General features: G+C 42.0%; 1 protein-coding gene across 1 annotated transcript; it reads right to left on the reverse strand.

Annotated features, from left to right (window-relative positions):
• Positions 1-560: 560 nt before the first annotated feature.
• On the reverse strand, positions 561-7714 carry cplx1 (complexin 1). Its single transcript, XM_071920239.2, has 3 exons — positions 7708-7714; positions 7179-7354; positions 561-870 (listed from the first exon to the last, which is right to left on the reverse strand). The coding sequence occupies exons 1-3, from the start codon at positions 7712-7714 to the stop codon at positions 673-675; spliced, it is 381 nt and encodes a 126-aa protein (XP_071776340.1). The 3' UTR covers positions 561-672.
• Positions 7715-20784: the final 13070 nt, after the last annotated feature.

Raw genomic sequence — 20784 nt, forward strand, 5'->3', positions numbered from 1 at the left:
ACACATTCACAGTAAACCAATGAGAACATGAGGGACAGTTCATGGGGTGAATCCTCACAACGGAGAACCAATAAAAATGCAAGTATTTATATACACTATATGTATCAAATATTAGCAAGAACATAACAGGAAAATTCAATCAAATTTTGATATGATTTGGATAATTTCTTAAAAGTTAAAAATATGGCTTATACTCTTAGTCATCTTGTTATATGTTATATTTTACTCACATATAATTCTCTTTTTTTTTCTATAACCCGAGGCTATTTACAAACAAAAAGGTGTGGATGACGGGTGATTTCTGCTCTTATTGTCTAAGATCTGGACATTTTGAAAACATGGCATCGGATTTGTCTTGAAGTTAAAGGTACTGGATCTATGCAGGTGTTACATAGTTTTGTAAAATAAGGTCGTAGTCGCAGTAATATCAAGAAATATACGCTGCCCAAATGAAAAAAGTATGCACCACCTTCATAGATCGGATAGTTTAAGTCGAAAACAAACTCATGGCACGTTCAATTCCAAGACACTTAGAAGTTTTTGGGAAGGTGGGCGGGGCTTAGAAAGGAGTGACTGCAGGTTGGGGGCGGGGCGGTTTGGGGGCGGATGGCCTTAGTCTTGGTAAGATGAACGTTGTAAGAAGTTAACAATCATATTTCACCCAAAACACTGTTACTTTTTATTGAACATATCCATGAGCGGGCCCGGGAGGAACTTCATGACCGTGTCCACGATGCTCTCCTCCTCCTCCTCCTCGTCGCCGCAGCCGGTGGGAACGGCCTTCTTGGGACGGGTGAGGCTGCCCTCGGACGCCTGCTCCATCGCAGCCGCCGCCTCCGCTTCTTTCTCCTCCTTCTTCTTGATGCCGTACTAGAAACAGGAGAATGACAGAGAGGGAAAAGAGGCAGCCGTGTTAGAGAACTTTTTAATAAGTTACAGAAAACACAGTCATTTTAGAGAAGTTCTTTAAGCCATACTAGACAAACCAAATAAATGAGAAGCAGCTCTTGAAACGTTTTAGAGAACTTCCTCATACCATGAACAAAAACCAAAACAAAACAAAGGCAGCCATTTTAGAGAGTGTTGATTCTCTACCATTTCACCATTTTAGAGAACACCCTGATACCATACTGTACTTGTAACAGCAAATTAACCACACAACAACAAAGCCGTTGATTATAGAAAAAGGTAAAAGTGTACTCGCTCCACACAGCCTGATAGTTTCTTTGCGTAGTGATCATTTAGACCTGTAGACTGTAATTGAATTCACAATCCATCCTAAGGAAAAGATCACAATAGAAATATAACTCTGCTATCTTAGCTACTTCTCCATATCCTACACGTATTTTACAAAAATGGCAAAAAAACCGTTGTATTTTCCTGTTTTTATATCAAAATTGTTAATTTTACTTCCTGGAAAACAGCACATTTTTATAGGTAATCTCACAGCGTCTCATTAGCCGTAGATGAACATTTTAACCAACAATACCATCACAGATTTTTAAACAACCCCCCCTGCTGCCCCTCCCATCATATAAAACCTGCGACTTCCAACTTTGACAGTGACAGGAGTGGCAACATGGTAGTGGCACATGTTTTTGTTCACCCCCGAAAACCCTGTTTCATTTTCCTAAGACATCATGGTTGTCCCGGTGGTTGGAATTTGTTCATTTTGAAGAATCTGGAATTTGTGACAGCTCAAGATTATGCGCAAAGCATTTTGAACTTCTGAATACTTTTGAACAGTCCGTCCCTGCGTTATGTCCCGCCTCAACATCCTCTCAACCGGAAACATGTTGAATTACCGCAGCAAAACATCATCAAAATGCCCTTTTCTTGTGACTTTAACATGAAGGCAGGACTTCTGCTTTACTTCAAAGGAGAGCGAGTATTGAACTCTAGTGTTCACTCACTGGTCTGTCTGAGAAACTTGCTTTAAATTAATTAAATCAATGAAATCAATTAAAGATGATAAAGATCTCAGCCTCTCATGGATGGAGCATGGATTGCAATGGTATGGAGGAGAAGGAGCATGAAAAGATTAATTCATGCATTGAAGGTAAATTGGTTCAAAAACATTATTGATCTTGCAGCATTATTCGGATTCCTTAATTTGCCTTTGAGTTACCTTCCGGGTTATTCAGTCGTGACGGAGTTACCTCAGCCTCGCCTTTTGGTTTTGGCCTTCCTGTGGTTTAATCTATTGGAGTGGAGAAGTCAATCTCAGCGACTCCCACAATTAGAATCAGAGTCGGGATCAACCAGAAATGTGGGAGTCACGCTCCAGCACTGCACTGTGTGTCTCTGTATTTGGAAGTGGCATTATGTGAGCGTCTTACACATAGATGCTCTTGGACAAGCATGTGTGTTTGTGTGTTTATGAGCGTGCATGGATGTGTGTGTGTTGTGCGTTTGGGAGGGATTACATCGAACTGAAACTCTGTATGCAAAAATGAAGCTTAAACTGCTGCCGGCTCTAATTTGATCTGCCAAGATACTTTATATACCAATTACTTGGCAGAGGCTCTCAGCAGGACTCCTGACAACGGCAACAATTAGCTTAATAAAACACAGACCTTGTACCCCCGCTTCTTTTAAATCAAGAGTATTTGTTAAGGAGAAGGAGAAAAAAAAATCTCTAATTTAAAGCATTAGAGTTAACAACAATAGCTGGCAAATCTGTTTCAGCGGGGCTTTGATTTAAAGCATCTTGAACAATTTCACTCTCTTCAATGCTTAAATTAAGATGAAACACTGGCTCCATTTACTGCCACACTATTTGTTTTGTTCTCCTCGGTGAGAACTATTATGTGAATGCAAATTGTCTGAGTTGTGCTTTCATTTGGCGGTGTTGTTAAGTTGTCACTCAGCTGGCACTGCGGACTCCGTTAGTTAACAGAAATATTCCATGGCGACTTGAGAATCTCCATGGAAATACCTTTTCTGTTTAGTGCCGTTAAACTGTTAACAAATACATTCACCAATATGTTAGAAACCCACATATTGCTGTTGTCGTGTGAAAACCTCGTAACTCCAATTTTGGTAATTTTCATGTTTTCAATTGAGGGATTACATGCTCCTCTATAGGCTAAGAAAATTCTCAAACCTCTTGGGCGTATGAAACCCTTTTAAAACCTCATTGGATAAACTCAAAAATGACTTCTTAGTCCTTGGCTCCTGCAAAGACAATTTGGAGATACACCGTTTTCACTTGCCAGCAAGAATATGAAGCAAACCAGTCTGCACAGGCTGAACCAATTTACCCCTAATGCTGGTAGACGTTTGCATGTCAGCATAATCACTGGTTCCTTTATTTAATCTGAAGCTTTTAAGAACCAAAACAGATGGAAAGCGGTTGATATCTGCTCTTCCTCCAAGGCCTAGACGCTTTGAAAACAGGATATCTTGTTGGCATTTGTTTTGAAGTTGAGGTTCTGGATCTTTGCCGGTGCTACCTATATTTCCTACATGTATGGCCATAGTTTCAGCAATATCAATACAGATGGAGAGGGAGGGAAAGGGTTGTGGAGCCACAGCAGGGTCGATAGTCTGCCTGCCTGGCAGACTGATGCTTGGTCTTGAGGCAGAGATGCGGAAAATGAGACGGACTCTCCCGTGACCCTTTGCTGCTCTCCCAAGCATAAGTTAATGTGATTCTGGGGCAATAAATAGCTGAAAGGGAGATGGCTACTGTCCATTTCAGCTGGTGAAGATGTGGATGGGGGCATTGTGTGTGTGTGTGTGTGTGTGTGTGTGTGCGTGTTTGGCTACGGCACATGCAGTTGAGCAGTAGGGGTGTAGAAGGAACAATTTGTTCTGTGCAAAAATTCGAAAAACATACAAACACAGCGCCTTTTCATCTCCTCTTTTTATGTCAATGCAAATTTGTTTGCCATTCATTAAAACCCGCATCCACCCCAATAATATCAGCTGTCACAACTAAACCATCTTTTTGTTAAGCTTTGATATCACTAAGAGATGCCTCCCAGGGATGAACGAGACGCTCTTTGAGGTATGAGCGACGCGCTGAAGCCTCTCAACACAGCGTTTCACAGATTTGAAAATGAAAACACAATGCAGAGCTGAGATCGCCCGAGTCGTCTGTAACGGAAGTCTTAGTATCAAGGCCAATGCACACTGACAGAGATCAGCAGGGATGGCTTGTGGGTAAAGGAGTGATGGTTTGAGGGGCGCTTTAATGCTAGCCTCGTGTTTGAGCCCAACACTAGATATGAGGGATTCATCCTGCAGCGAATGAGACCCTTTGGGCTCCTTCTCAGCTCACTTCCTCATTCCCCCACCAGCTAATGAGATGCTGCTTTCTGATCCCTCGCCTTTACACAAATTCATTTCCTTCCAACATAACTGATCAGCTTCAAATGCAGTCAGCTATTGTGCAAAATGTCATGTCTCTACAAAGTGTGAGTCCAGGTGGGACAACAATCAAGCAGAGCTGTAACAAGGAAAAACCATTAGACAACTTAGATTTAATCCTTAGACTGATCTAGTTTATGGCTGCAATAACTGCACCCACTTATACCAGTTCCCATGACATGAATCAGTTTTTTAAATTTCAGTAGAAAGAACACACACACCCAGCGAGGTGCAGACTTGAGGCTTTTATAATACTTCCACTTATAGTATAAAGAAAATTCAAGTCACACACTCTTCTCCTCTTTTCTTTTAGATTTGTATTTTGTTTGTCCCACCAAATGTTTTCGGCTACATGGCCTTGTCAGGGTATAAAGCATGAAACTTAAATAAAAGATGTGCTGATCCCGACGAAGGCCATGTAGCCGAAGTAGCAGGTAACCTTATAAACCATTTGTACCTCTCGATTTTAGCACCTCTTAAACGCGCTCTAACATGCGGTATTGTTTGCTGTGAATTATTGCTTTCATTAGTTTTGAGAATGGACATTAGATGCAAATAGATCCCTCCACAAACAAACAAACAAATAAATCTGGACTCCCAAGACAAATCTACTGTAGACAGTTTATAATGAAGCTGTAAGGCCAGATATTCTAACATGGATTAATTTGCCCATCTGACTTTCTAGCCACCCTATTATTTACTTTTCTGTAAATAGGAGACAAGATATCGCTATTATGCGTTTACTCACTCGTCACAAATCAAATAGGCATAGTTGTATCTGCAATATTTGGGCAAGTTAGAGGAGATAAGGCTGGCTGGCTGGCTGAGTACTGGGCATGGTTTGATAAATGGAATCGAAGTGTTAATTCAACGCCTGAGAAATGTTTGCTGAGAGTTTCTTCCGTACTGTGTGACAGAAGAACCACGGGTGCGATCGGTTGATGGATATCGCCTCTTCACCGCTTTATCTAGCCGAGCTCCCTTGTTTGTTCTTTGCTTTCCCTCCATGTCGCTCTATCTCATACTCTTTCTCTCGCTATCTCTCTCTCTCTCTCTCTCTCTCTCTCCTCACGCTCTCAGACTTGTGCTACAGTAACAAAGGCCCGTGTCAGTTGAAGAGAAGACAGTCACGCTTAGTCAGCCCCTCTCCAGTTGCTATAATCAAACACTTCCCAAAGATACGCTGTCGTACCGCTCTGTCTCTCCCTCCTCTCCCCGCTTTCACTTTTGTTCCAAAACAAGTATCCCCGGGACTCAGTGGAGCGCACTGCTGATCCTCAGATTCCAGAGAAAGTTTCACGAGGGTTACACATGAAGAAGAGTTTAAGTATAGTTTTAAGACATTTCAAGTGAAATATGCCTATGCATACTGACATTTACTGGCTCTGGAACTGCTGTACTTTTTCTATTTTTGCCCTTATTTGTGACTCTTTTTAACATTTAATATTTAATATTTTTCTTTTTTTTTTTCGTTTTTCTTATGCCTACTACATAGTTGTTGCTTGCCTTGTCCTAAGAATTTCATTGTTCAGAATGACCTTGTGTGATACTGTGCATTTGATAAATAAAACACTTTGACTTTGATATATTAGCAATTTCAAGAGGAATCTTTCAATGCTAGGAGCAGCGACTTTGATACCATCTATTAACATTTTACTCCAGATTAATTAAATATTTGGTATTAATTTATCAAGATTGAGTCTTTGGGAGGCACAGAAGGGGAGTAAGACATGTGAAATCCTCCCAAAGCTGCAGTAGGAACACTTTGGACGTTGTCAGCTCTAAATGGCAGCTGGAGGTAACTGACTGAAAATTGTTTGAACTTCAATACCCAGAATTCCTGTAAGGTGAGGTCAGTAAACGTCACACAACTCGCTCATGTTAACCAACCCAGCCGGTCTGTGATGCTTTATTATACCAAAGAGAAACCAAAGAGACGAGAGAGGAAAAGATCTAACGTTGGTGAGTCACAACGTTATGATCTCGGAAAAAAAGCTATGTGCTCAGTCGACTCTGCTTGGATGAATATATTTACACGTATGTCCAGTTGTATGTTCTTTAAAGTCTCAATGAAACTGCATTTTGAGAGCATCTGAAACAGGATGTTTGGGCGGGACAGGGAGGGATCGTTCAAAAGTGTAAACAAATGGGATATCAGTTAGGGAGAGAAAGACAGTTTTATTGGATGGGAGGGGCGGAGGGGCGGGGCTGTTTAAAAACCTGTGACGGATTTATTGGTTGAAATTTTTATGTCGCCTCCTGGTACACGATGATGTCACCACTACAAATTTTCCATTTTCCAGGAAGTAAAAGTAATGAGATTCTGATATAAAATACAATAAAGTACATTTTTTTGTCATTTTGTTGGCAGAAATTGTCAAATATGTGTATGGTAATAGAATGAGATAAAAAGGCGAAAAAGCCATTTTTCTTTTCAGTGTGACTTTAAATCACGAAGCTCCTGCATGCTGTATATCAAAGACGAATTGGCAGGCTGAAGCCACTGGTTCCAATCCCCTAACCAGCTGGAAAAATCTGGATAAAATTAGTAAAACTCTCTTCTCTCAACAGCTACTGTCAGACTACCAGCGTTGACCTCGGCTGCTCAGGAGGGAACAGACTGTGGTCGGACTGGGCGGCTCCCAGCTGTGGGTTTGTGAACGCAGCCCACTCCTCTAGGGACAACACAAGGAGTAAACTTTCTCGTAAACAAGAACATTATCTTCGTTAACTTGCCTGGTGAAATAAGGGTTATAAAGTGACTGCACTGAAGTTTCCTCCCTCGGCATGATGGGTATTTTTACCTTATCCCTGATGCCCTGTCGGATGTTTTCTCTCTCTGCTTCCATTTTTGCATATTTCGCCTTCCTCTCCTCCTCCTGTTGCCTCAGCGCCTCTTGCCTTTCTTCCTCTTTTTTCTCCGCATCAGGATCCTTCTCTTCCTCCCCACCAAGCATCTTGCCCATGTCTTTGGTGGCCCCTGTTTTTGAGAGAGAGAGAGAGAGAGAGAGAGAAAGGAGAGGTGAAACAAATGTCAAGGAGAGATCTGTTAACAAAAAAAACAAGGTAAATCAAACTAATTGCACATAATGGATAATGGAGCTATCTGCTGTCGCTAAGTATTTGATGCTGCGGTGAAGATATGGTTAATTCAGTTAACGTCGCTTTGTATTTCAATCCTCTTTCGCAAAGAGCAGCTGTATCTGCCCTTGACTGAACCAAAGACCAAAGTATCTGACAATTCACAGAACAAGAGGTGAGTGGCATGAACAAGAGCCCAAGATAAAAGACGCCGCAATAAATTATTACCAATCCTCTTGATTGCCTTTGTACCGCTCATTTTGGCCCTCGCTATCTCCAGCAGAAATTTACATACACATGCAAAGCATCCAGATGGACCGTGGGTCAAGTCCTGAGAACAAAAGGCTTAGTGTCCCATTGTAATGGCCATAATAAACAGATAGTGACTCATCCTGCTATTGATCTCATCTCCCGGCTGTGCTTGTTAGATATGCTTAAAAAAGACATCAAACACCCAGTAAACAGATATTTCTTATTATATCTTATATTTTTTTTTACAGTTTTCTGGCTACTGTGGCTTGGACTCTTGCATTTCTTACTTTTGGTCACTTTTACTGTTGATGATCTAGTCATTGAAACATTTTCTACTATCAAACTCAGTGTAATTTGCTCTGGATCAGAGAGCATCAGCTAAATGACTCAAATGTAAATGTTAATTTATTTTTTAGTCGATGACGCCTGAATGTCATTGGCCGAGATAACTGCCTTGCATCCTGAATTTTAGGGAGGGGGGACAGATGGGCGTAAAAAAAGTCGATTGGATTGACTTTTCCTCTTAAGGAGGACCGGGTAATGAAAAGGCCCACAGGCTCTGGGCAAGCTGACGGACATTTCTATAGACTGCATTCAAATGTAGAGCTAGCAGGGTGAAATGGAGAGAGAGTAATGATATAGCTATCAGCAGTGACATGGTCCTGGCAGATGGCTGTCAAAGGTTTGGGGGAGGTCACTATTGATCAGATTGTTAACTCAGTGAAATTAAAGGGTTCCAATCCAAAACGCTGTATATCCATTTTTCAAAAATTATTAACCAATGTTTATCGCTCACTCTATGAAAAACACAGATGACTTCATCCCCTAATACGTTACTATTGTGTATGTAAAGGGCTCAATATAGCTGCAAACTTCAATCATGTGGTTAAGTCCTCAACCTCAAACCACAAAATGTTCTATCTCTCTTGTATCCTCCCTTCTCTGTCTCCCACTGTTCATCTGTCTGAATAAATAAAAGTGGACTTCCCACTCCACTTAAAAAAAAAACAACCTTCAATCATATTTAGTGGTGTTACTTTTGTCCCAGCAATCATTTTATCTGAGTACGTGTCACATTTTTCAAATCGTTTTGGGATAAAACTCTTACATTTTTCACAGTAAATTCACTTCTCTGACACCAAGTCTTGGGCCTGACTATGTTTCCCTAATAATTTAAGTGGTTTACTTAACCAGCAAAGACGACAATGTGCCAGCAGCTCCGAGTGTAATGAGAATAAATTCCATTAGAGCAATGCCATGAGTAATACGGTAACACTCGCAAAGCAAAATGAGGATTTAAGAGTGGTGTTATTACAAGCTTAAAGGAGAATACTGGTGTTATTTAGAGTTAAAGCAAATTTACTTCTGTCTGTCAGCTACATTTCCCCCAATCATTTTCCAACACATGTATATAATTAGGTATTTTAAAGTTTACTCATTTTTCGTCTTTAAACAACAAACTTTAAGGTGTTAAACCTAGCTTGAAATTAACTGCTCGACTCATAAAGACGCCCCAAATAAGAAGACATGGATGTGTCAATAATAATTTTTATTTTGAGGGATTATTTCCATTTCTTCCTGCGGATGTCAGCTGATTGACACCAAGCAGCGTTACGCAGAATGTAACACAGCGCTGAGACGAAAACACGCAACTCTCAACAATGAAATAAGGAGAAAAAAAGAAAGTTTGACTGAACCAAATGAAGGCTTCATGTTTACTGTGATGGATTATTGTTTTTCATACTGTACAAGAATGAATGACAGCAAATGGTTTCTTCTGAAGGGAGGAAAACAAGCCTTAATATCTCCAACTATGCTGACTGTGTGCAGACACCAGAAAGGAACCTGGACTATTGGTACTGACTTAAAAAACATCGGTATTATCCCTCAAGTATAACACCTCGAAAGGTTTTATTTTCTTAAGATAGATGCACTGCACAATAAAGAAATAGTCTGCTGCTTGTGTTTTGGCCCAGACCTTTTAGATACAACAGCGCAGCATAAATTCAGATCATAGAGTTGCACAGACTAATCAACAGTGTCAGCTTGAGCGGTGAGCTGCACCAACCGGTGATTTTCCTCCGTTGCCATTACACAGGGCTTTGGCCGTGCAGCTTGTCCACGCATCCGACACTGTGCTCCCCCTCCAGAGGCATCAGCTCTGCTTTCCAGCTCAGTGGCTGGAAACAAGCCAGTGCTGTAGCAGTGGCCCGGCGAACCCGAAACCCTGTGACACTCCGCTCGTTTCCAACTCACCAGAAATTGATTTTAATGAGAACTGGGCCTCCCGGACCAGGCACATCTGAAATACCCCCCCCAACAACCGCCCCCCCCCCCAACAACCCCAGCACACTTCCTTTCACTATTATCGCCTCTGTCTCTGCCCCGGTCTGAGTTTGGCTGCTACATCGCGCTTCACCAGGCTCTCTGGAGGGAAAAAATGCAAAGACACAGCCATCTGCTCCTGCCAAGGAATTGATGAGACAGCGATGACCTTGAGGTTTCTGGCTGCGGTCCGAACTTTCCGTGTCGACCAGCCAAGACAAGCCCCGGTCCTTACTCAGATCGAGCAGGGGGACTGCTAATTAATAAACACTCATCTCGGTGTTTTCTTGGTGTTTTATTAATCATTTAGCGTGGCGGACAAATGACAGACTTGTTGGCACGTTGCAAATGCGTTATCCCAAGGCTTTTCATGTCAGCATCAAGTCTTTTACTTATGTGACATACTGTACAGCATAATATGACACGTGGTCTGTAGTATGGAGTTAGCACTCCACTCCAATCCAAATGCGTGTGTTTAGAATAGTAACTTCAAATGGAGTCAATACCTTTATAACCAACCAACAGCAAATATACATCTTGCTGTATCAACAATTCACATTCAAACAGTCAAGAAACCCCAAAACTTACAGAAATGTTCTATCATCTTTGTGTCTTTGTGCTTTCTTCTTATCTGTGCTATGAGTGCCAAGTCAGTCCCAAGTCTTGAGGCACGAGTCTCAAGTCTAAATGTAGATTACCAAGTCAAGTCCAACTCAAATCCATGTCATTAATGTCGAGTCTCAAGTCTAAATGTAGAACAGCAAGTCAAGTCAGAACAAATCAAGAGTCCAGTATCAATTTAATATCTTAAAGAAAACTAAATATCTAGGACTTTTCAATGCAATATGGTTTTAATAGGATAAAAACTTAGAAGCAAGGTAAGAGCATCATGAGTTTGATTTCTATAATCAGTTTCAACTTCAATAAATTCAATCATTCCATACAAATTCAGAAAACTGAATTTAAATTCAGTCGTCTGCTGGAACAAATCTCATCACTTTCAATCTAAGTCATTTACACAAACACAAGATCTCAAGTCAAGACTTTAGAAACCTTTTCAAGTCATCAAAGTACAAGTCAGAGTCGAGTCCCAAGTCACCAGAACCCAAGTCAAGTCAAGTCTCAAGTAATTAAAACTGTGACTCGAGTCACTAACCCTAACCCTCCACTAACTTTATCAAAGTCCTGTTTCCTCTGCCTCCTCCTCATCAGATTCACTGCATGTTTTTTAATGATTTAAGCAGAAGAAGGAAAAAAAAATCAGCTGCACTTGGTGAATAAGTAATAAGAAGAAAGTCTAATTATACACCGTGCTTTGGCCTCAATCAGGGTAAAAATTACCCTGTAGAAGTATCCGAATATATGTGTGAAGACTTCAATCACAAATGGCGGCCTGACTGGTTCCATCTCCACACACTCAAAGCCTAGAAACATAGTGAGAGGTGAAAATAATGTGATATAAGAGACGTTGACCATTCATGATTTAAGATGAACATTGACGGGTTATTTTGCATCTAATTCCTGCAATAACGCTCACAAGAAGTAATATCATGTCTTAACTTTTCTTTTTGTTTGTTTCTTTAGTCCAGGCCAATCCTAAACTGCTGGAAGGGACTGCAAGTCGACTTGGTTGCTGGTAGCTTGAGGAGATCCCCCAAATCTTATACGCTTTTGTGATCTTTACAGAAACTGAGTGGGCTCTTAGGCTGAATATCCCATTGTTTCAGGGACAATTTGTCCCTCGCCGGTCAAGCTGAAGAGAGCAACTTTTGAAATTAAAACTTTTCCAACTTTATAGTCTGCAGCTAAAGATTAAAACATCACGACAGGCTCGACATATTGCATTAGTCTTAGGCTTTTATTAGATATATCTTCCTACACTCCTGCCACCGTGACCTATTCCTCACCTTCTCATTAGCACTGCAACTGATACTGAAATGTCAATTAATGCTAACAAAAGCAAAGTACTTCCTTTGGGTTACAATGAGTGGATGCAGTGTGGTTATCTGGACCTCCAGTGAAAAAGCTGGAGGTCTCCAATGGGCTGTGTCAATCAATTTAACAACACAGCCAACAAAAGGGAAGGGGGGCAACAAAGTGCTGGTTTTCTCTCTATTTGCATTGCTTTATTTTATGGTTTAAACTGAATTGAACAGTCTGACAAGTAAGAGATGTAGTCATGACAGGTGACGGGCCTGCTGAGAGAAATAGAACCAGCTGTGTCAAATTTAGTTGTTTTGTTTTTGTCTAATTAGACTGCAATTACAATTATACTCTTAATTACAAAATGAAGCTCTAATCAAAAGTGTTGCCCTTCAACAAGTGGTCATTTTACATTTCAGGCATTTAGCTGACGTTCCTCTTCAGTGATTCTTACAAGATTAATGCTTAAGGACACTTCAACTGGAAACATGGCTGTTGCAGGAACCAAACCTGTGACCTTTTGCTTACGGGACGCTCTATCGAACCCGTTAATAAGCGTCCATGGTCCAGTGTGCACGCTCTGCCTAGTTTACAGACTTGGCCACACCTTCCTCACTGCGTTTATTTGGTATTTCCCAATATCAAGCAGCTTCTAATTCAGACAGATACACCTCTCAACTATGGACTATGGCAAATTACATTATCTATTTGTAGTTGATGCCGTTTTCTCTCTCTCGTACCACACGTTGCTGTGCCTCTCCCAACCCACCACGCGACTAATCTCGGCGCTCAAGGCTAATTAGCTCGTCTGATTGTGACAAAGTTGCTGTGTAGCAGCGTGAGACAGTTGCCGTTCCCAAAAGCCTCAGTGTCATCAAACGCTGCCAGCTGTGGAGTGTGGGAACGGTGAGGGACGCGGCGACGATGCTGCCGAGGATGAGCTCTGAGACTCAGCATATGGCTAGAAAAATACATTAAGGAATGCACTGAAACATGCTCAAAAGTATATAATTGGAAAACACGATAGATAGCTCATGCCACACTACAGCGGCAGTGTTTTAAAGCTGCACAAGGCAACTTTGCACGTTGGCGGCTCCAAACGGCAGCAACAGGTAACTGTCTGCACTTCAATACCCAGAAATCCTGTAAGGTGAGGTCAGTAAACGTCACACAGCACGCTCATGTTTACCAACCCGGCCGGTCTATGATGCTTCATATCAAAGATGCCAAAGGGGCGAAAGAGGCAAAAGATCTAATGCTGGTGAGTTCAGCTTTCTCTGTCTTTGTATTTCGCACTTAAGTTTTTATTTGTCACTTCCTGCTGGCGGAGACGTTTTTTTGTTTTCCAGTGACCATACCTGACACCAGAATTTCATTTGGCAAATAGGGAGACTCTACGGACTGCCATTTGATGAGAATTTTATTGTTAGGTATGATTTTGTCCAGAATTACATGCCTATCTGTATTGTAGGTAGAGAGATAACAGTGAAACTATGACCAAAATAGTCATTCTTCTACATTCTCTAATTGTGTTAACTTCTTGTAAATGAAGTAATGGTGAAGTTAACAATTCATCAATTCCGTGGGGACCCCCTGGAACCCCCCTCAAGGACCCCTGGTGGTCCCCGGACCCCACGTTGACAACCACACACTACTATCCCAACCTGTACAGTTACAGCGCTGCCATGAGCGCGGAGAGCTGGCGGCAGACTCTAACCGTGCTAACTCATCAGAGCTTAAAAGGGACTTTTTAGGTCAGCCGAGGCCCAGGGGCTAATTTCAAAGCAGGAGAAGGCTCGCTCTGCTTAGCGGCACAAAGAGTCGAAATTGAAAAGGATCAGCGAGAAGTTCAGAAGTTGCGGGTAGTGAGGCCGCGCGGCGGATTAGACTGTGCAGAGTTACGTAAAGGCTGGCATTTGAGCCGGAGAGCGTGTGAAAGAGTGAGCAGAGAGTGTCTGAGAGTATCTGCGGCGCTGTGTGTGGGTGTGTGGATGAGGCTGTGTGTGGGTGTCGCAGAATGAGAACAAAATGTACCGCTCTTCCCGCTATGTGTCTGTGCATGTATGATGCGTGTAAGTGTGTGTGTGTGTGTGTGTGTGCATGTACCTGATTCTGTGCGATGTCGGAGTGGGGAGTCTGATGGAGTGTGTGTCCTCCGGGTACATGTGGACTCCTGCAGTGTGTGTGTTTCCACTTGTGTGCTCAAGTTTGTGTGTGTGTGTGTGTGTATTTGTGTGTGTGTGTGTGTGTGTGAGGTAAGGTTGCGTGTTCAGTACTGAAGGACAAGAAGGTGACAACACATGAAAAGTGTCCCCCTGTGGAGCCGGAGGCCCATGGTGAAAGATGGAGAGAGAGAGAGAGAGAGAGAGAGAGAGATGAGAATGAAGGAGAGAAAAACAAGGAAAGAGGGAAGGATGGTAAACTAAAAGGACGAGAGCAAGCGAGCAACATACAACAGAGTAAATCTGAGAGATTGATAGAGAAAAAGAGAGAGAGGAGTGAAGGAGAAACAACAAGAATGAGAGAGAAAAGTAGAGAGAAGAATGAGGAGAGAGAGAGACAGTGTGACATTGAGTGAGAAGAAGATAAGGTTTAGAAAGAGAAAGGAAAAAAACGTGGGACAGAGATAGAGAAAGAAAGAGAGCAAAAGAGTATTAAGACTGAATGATGGAGAGAATGAAGGATGAAAAACAGAGAGCTAAGGTACGGAGAGAAAGAGAATGAGAGATATTTAGTGACACAGCGAGAAACGAGGGAAAAGAAGAAAGATAGAATCAGTGAAAGTCAGAAAGATGGAGGGAGCCAAGCGAAGAGAATGAGAGGGTGATAGATCTAAAAGGAGAGAGGAGAACGAGAGATATAGATCCAGAGAAATGGGGAGTAAATGAGAAAGAGAGAGGAGGAAACAGGAGATCGAGAGAGATAAAGATCCAGTGGAAGAAAGAAAGAAAGAAAAACGAGAGTGGAGCGAGAACAAAAGAGAAACAGATCTAAAGAGAGAGCGAAAACGACAGAAAGAGGTACGAAATCAAGCGAAAGAAAGAGAGAGAGAGAGAAAAAAGGCGAGAGGAAAGTGGTGAGAACAAGAGAGAGAGAGAGAGAGAGAGAGAGAGAGAGAGGGAGAGAGGAGCTGCAGGAAAAAAAGTGATAGAGGAAGAGAGAGAAAACAGCGGGACCAGCTCAAGGACTCTGTGTTCCTGCCCTCCCATCTGTCACCCGTCCTCAGCAGTCCCAGGGCTACCGACCAGCGGGTCCCTGCTGCACCCCCCCCCCACCCCCACCCCCACCCCACCCTGGCCCTCCCCTTCATCATCATCATCATCATCATCATCATCAACCTCCCGCCCCGGGCCGAGCAGGAAGGTGGTCCCAAAACCCAGAGGAAGGAAGGCTGAGCGACGAAGACGAAGACGTGGTAAACAACACGGCTGAGCACACAGATAGGAGACAATATGTGTTGCTGTGTGTCGTGACTTGAAGCGTTTGTCGTGACAGAGACTTTGTACAAATCTTTCAGCGACCACTGCTGGTGCCATCAGGTCAAATGGAGAATTGGCTGTGCACAGATAATGACTAAATAACAACCGGGCTAGAAAATGAGCGACACTCGAGAAAGATTGTTGCGGTGTGGCTGTAGATCCATTCAGCAGTTTGAGTAATGCTCAACTGAATAGTCTGACGAGGTAAATTGGTTTCTACGTTTAAATTACTGCAACACAGAAAACTGTTTTGTCTTTAGCTCTCCTGCAAAAACAGTTGTAGCTTGAGAAGAGTCAGCTCAGTTAACCTGAACAAACTGTCGGTTTTAGCTTTGTTAGCTAGCTAACTAGCCAGCAGGCTAATTTAGCATAGCAATATTAATGTTAACATGCATAGGGTGACCACATTTTCAAACCCCCAAACCGGGACCCTTCAGTTCATGCACGTGCACATGTATGCGCTTATGCATGCACCATAGGTGTTTTCATCAGGATGGGGGACAATTATTTCAGCGCTTAGCACACCTAGTGACTGCACCTTTCAACACCATGGACAGCGCCTCAGCAAACGAAAAATGATGTTTTGTCTCCAAAAATCCAAGAAAACATTCAGACGCGTGGTGCATTGTTTATGCTTTTTGATTGGGTTAGGTAATAATGAGCGGGACAGAACATGATAAACGTCTATGTAAGCGCTGAAAACAAGTATAATACTATTATCATTATTTTAATTGTGGTGAAAACCGGGACAATTTGGTAGTGAATGTTGAAAACCGGGACATTTTAGTGTTTTACAGATATTTGTCGGGACTCGGGACACCCATCTTGAAACCGGGACAATCCCGGACAAACCGGGACGTCTGGTCACCGTAAACATGTGACTAATAGCTGGTACTGATCCTAGCTATGAGATAGACCTATAGCGCATATCTGATGTGTTAACAACCAGACAGTAACTGACTAGATACTAGAGGTTAGCTAGCCAACAAGCTTACATTAGCATTACAAAAAAACAATCAAAAGTGTCAATGGCAAATTGGTCAGTTCTCAGTCAAATACAGCACTGATTTTTACCATGTCTGTTCAACTCTGTTTAAACATTCAAGTTGTTTGTTGTTTGTTGAACACAATAGTCTGCTTTGTTTAAGGTTAGTTGTAAGGTTATGGTCAAGATAAGGCAACTAAAACAACCTGGTTAAGACTTTGGTCATGGTTAAATAAGAAAAACTTGTGCTAAAAGTTTGAGTCACAGTAGAAATTTCCTTAATGCAAGCTGGGAATTGAACCCCAGTTGCCGGCATTGAAGGCAATTGCATTCGTCCATCCACCACCCGACCACAGCACCCTTATGTCTAAACACTAAACGGTGCTATAGTCTATAGTACAGAACCAGTTGAATCGGCCTGGGAAATGATTACCTGTGTGTCTTAATTCATAACACGATGTCAAGTTTGTCTGTTCTCTCCAAGACAACTTGGGAAGAAATAAAAGTTCTCCACAGCGACAAGTGTCGGCTCGGTGTTCTTGGATTTGATAATCATCTAATCTCTCTGTACTGTTTGAATAACACCAGTTTCTAACATACTGCAAGTGAGCGAGCGCCTGACAATATCGCTTTGGTGGGATCCGAACAGTGTCACTAAGGCACAAAATGGGACCCAATCAGGTTCAGTGTGGGCGCTGCATGATTTTCTCTTCTACAAGCTAAAAGAAAAGCTGGCAAACTTTTCAGCAATGACAAACTGTGATAAAAAGTGAGAGAAAATCCACATCTTGCCTACTTCTTAAAGGTCATGTAAAAGTCATGGTTCCAACTTGGCGTCGTGATGCTTGAAAAAAATCTGTGGCTACGCTTTAACTCCTACACAAAGTTTTTATCAATATAAGACCTTGAAAGGATGAAAAAACCTTTTGTTAAAGCAGCTCTGAGTCACTTTTCACACTGAGCTGTCTGTGCCGGTCTTGTGCCGTTTTTTTTTTGTTTTTTTTTTGACTCTATCAGTGAAACCGGTCAGGTTTTTGGAATAGTTATCCTTGGAGAGTCTAAAACACCTTAGGTAGGAGCAGAAGAGAAAGCCCCGCTCAATACAGCAGACCGCTTCTCTCCAGTCGAGGGTGGCAGGCCGGCCGGGCGGATTGGATGACAACTGAAACTGAGAGGTGACAGGTTCAATCCCCCAAGAGCCAGTGGGTCAGAGTGTCCTTGAGCAAGACACTGAACCGCTACCTGCTCACTCATTGTAAATTCATCTGGATCAAGCTGATGGTACACAGGAACATTTTTAGGGCAAATCTGGGGCAAAATTTGGACAAAGAGGGCAATAGGCAATGGTAAATGACAAATTTGGAGGAATGAAATGAATGAAATAACACTGCTGCCATGTCTGTCATCTGCCTCTTTTCTACTGAAAATATAATAATTTAATCATTTTATCAAGGTTATCCACTGGAATTTCATAATGTGTATTATAGATCACAGCTATTATTTCCTCGTTGTGTTAGAAGCAGTTGGACGATTTTGAAAATATTTTGGGCCAAGGACAGGTCACCTGACCAACGGTTGATGTTGAAACCTTGACAGCAAACCTTGCTCTCTGATCAAGCTTGGCTAGATCTCAAACTGATACATGATTTTCAGTGAGAAAATATTCCCCAAATTTGCCCAAAAACGTTGCCTGTGTATCATCACATAAGAGCAGCAGCTTAGTGGATAAAATGTAAATGCGTCCATTAACAGCCGTGTGTTCTGTAAAAGTGTCCTTGAGCAAAACACTGAGCCGCTGTCTAAAATGTAACCAAGCAACAGCAAGTGGGTTAAAGACTAGGAAACAATATGGACTTTATGGACGAGGGTTTTACTAGGAGCTTGGGGATTCCTCATTTATTTTCTTTTTTTTTTGCTCCTTTGTTTTTTTGTATGTCTATTCTTTCTGTTTTATAGATGGATAGGTGTTGTTTTTCTTTGAAAAAAAAGAGCAACAACTTGGCTGGGTAAAGAGAAAACTAAATGGCTAGAGCTAGTTCAATTTTCCATTTAGAGCAACCAGAAGATCCATTTTTTATTTCTTTAAGTATTTCCCTGCTCACCATCACAAAGCTGCACACAGGTCGCCTTCCTGTTCAACTGCAAAATGGTGAAGGAGTAGATCTACATTTTGTGTGTTTGCACCGAGACACTTTTATAGCACTATATTGCACTATATTGACTCCCTATCTGGTCTTATCAACTGATGTTTGCCTGTATAGTAAATATTGTGGTTATTATGTGTTTTATTGTGCCATTAACAGTATGTGCTTTTAGATAAGATGCAACTTTAATGATCCTTGTGGGGAAATTTGTTATTTTTATTTTACTTCAAACTCTGTCTAAAAACCAATAAAGATTGAACTGAATTGAATAAAACTGAACTGAATTGATCTGAAGACACCAACAGTCTAGTCTGGACCTGTATATGTCAGCAAGTGGGGAATAAGGCAGGAGAGGAAGTGATAATATAAAGCAACGGTTGAAGGATTTGGCCTGCAGAGCGGATAGAAAACGGGGGAAGGTGCTGGGAGCGAAATGGAGAGAGAGAGGAGGCTGAGGCGATGTGAGGTTTGTCCCACTCCCCTACATATCTAAGTAAATCTCCCAGGGAACATGGGAAACGGAGGCTGGAGGTCCATCATTCCTGTGCTTTATCACCCGTTCGCTACCATTATCATTGGAAGGCAGCCTCCACAGACCCCGGCCTTGGCGATGAGCGAGCGGGGACAGGCCGCATTTATCACCTGTGAGGCTGGCACCAGGGCCGAGGCAAGCCATCCATCCACACACACACACACACACACACACACACACACAGCATGCAGATCACCACACCAACCGCTTAGGTTTCCTTTGTTTATTTCAGTATTTGTGCAGACAAAGCATCAATAAGTAACGATATAATGATATAAATAATGTAAATAAGCAGATAAATCGATATGCACACTAGTTTGCAAGGAGTTTATGATCAGGGCATTTAATGCAAGAGTTTAGAGATCAATATGAGATAAATATGCACACTAGTTAAAACCCTAAAGGAGATTATGGTCAGAGCATTTTATGCGAGCGTTTAGAGACCAATATGAGATACATATGCACACTTTAGAGTTTAGAGACCATCCATGCCAAAATCCAAAGATCACAGGTTTGATCCCTGCAATTTATCTACCAAGAAGCATGTGTGATGACGAACAATACAAAGCCTTGCAAGCTAAGAGTAATCCTTAATCACAAATCCTTCCCATAAAAGATTTCATCAAAAATCTACAATACATTAATCCAAAAATGCCCATAATTGCAGTTATTTCCTCCCTGCTGAGAGACAGTCTCACAAGGGTGATATCATTTTAACAGTCACTTTCATCATGATGCTCATTGGCTTATTATGCTGGAGCTGATAACTGGGTTTATATGGAGTTTAGGTCTGATAGCTTCCTCTGGCTCACCAGATATGCACTATCTTTAGCGGAGCGTGCTCTAACGACCCACGGCAGCTCGGGGTGGTGCGTTTGGTCGCGTGCCAGAGATCATGCAGAGCAATCGCAGAACTTCATAAGCGATTACTCTAGATTCACTGGGTAACGAGTCATGGAGGCGACGGTGCGGCAGGCTAGGACACCAAGAGAGAGCAGGAGCCACCTCAGCGGCACGGGGGAGAAAAAACTCTGGCATCACAGCGTCGACCGTATACGATCTGTCGACTCGAGACGAGCGGTTCGCCTGAAAACAAACCGATTTCAGTTGGATGTGTGGAGACGAAAAGGCTGGCCGGGCAGAACGAGCTGCAGCTTGAGAGAAACAAAAGGCTGCATACAGAGTGGTGAGCAGTTCAGCCAAAGAATGATTTTCTATTTTCACATGGTTTCATTTGATTATGAGAGGAGGCTGAGAGGCTGGAAATGCAGTATTTCACAAGAAAAAAGCAAAAAAAAAGAGAAAAATTACACATGATAATAAATATGTTCCTATCCTATAAATCATCTTGCGACCCTCAAAATAATCTCACGACCCCCTGGGGGGTCCCGACCCCCAGGTTGAGAAACACTGATATAGGCAGAAGCTTTTTATCACTACATATTAGTTGGACTGCTATCAATTAATGTTATTAAAAAGTAAATAACATTACTTTTATTAGTTTCACCACCACATTATGTTGTTATTCATATTATTAATATTAATAAGGGTCTACACACTCAACAACGCAAGGAGCATTTATTGTGTTCTTGCATTGAAAAATGTGTAGTCCAAACATCGTATGGTAACACAATGGTAATGCATGTTGCAATGCCATGCATTTCAGAGGTGCTGCATGCAAATACTGCT

Source organism: Centroberyx gerrardi, chromosome 16, assembly GCF_048128805.1.
Source record: "Centroberyx gerrardi isolate f3 chromosome 16, fCenGer3.hap1.cur.20231027, whole genome shotgun sequence".
NCBI classification, from domain to species: domain Eukaryota; kingdom Metazoa; phylum Chordata; class Actinopteri; order Beryciformes; family Berycidae; genus Centroberyx; species Centroberyx gerrardi.

Excerpts from the sequence above, each read along its gene's own strand:
- cplx1 (XM_071920239.2), bottom strand. Across the intron at positions 871-7,178 it reads GACAGGGCATCAGGGATAAG|TACGGCATCAAGAAGAAGGA; the intron begins GTAAAAATACCC and ends TCCTGTTTCTAG.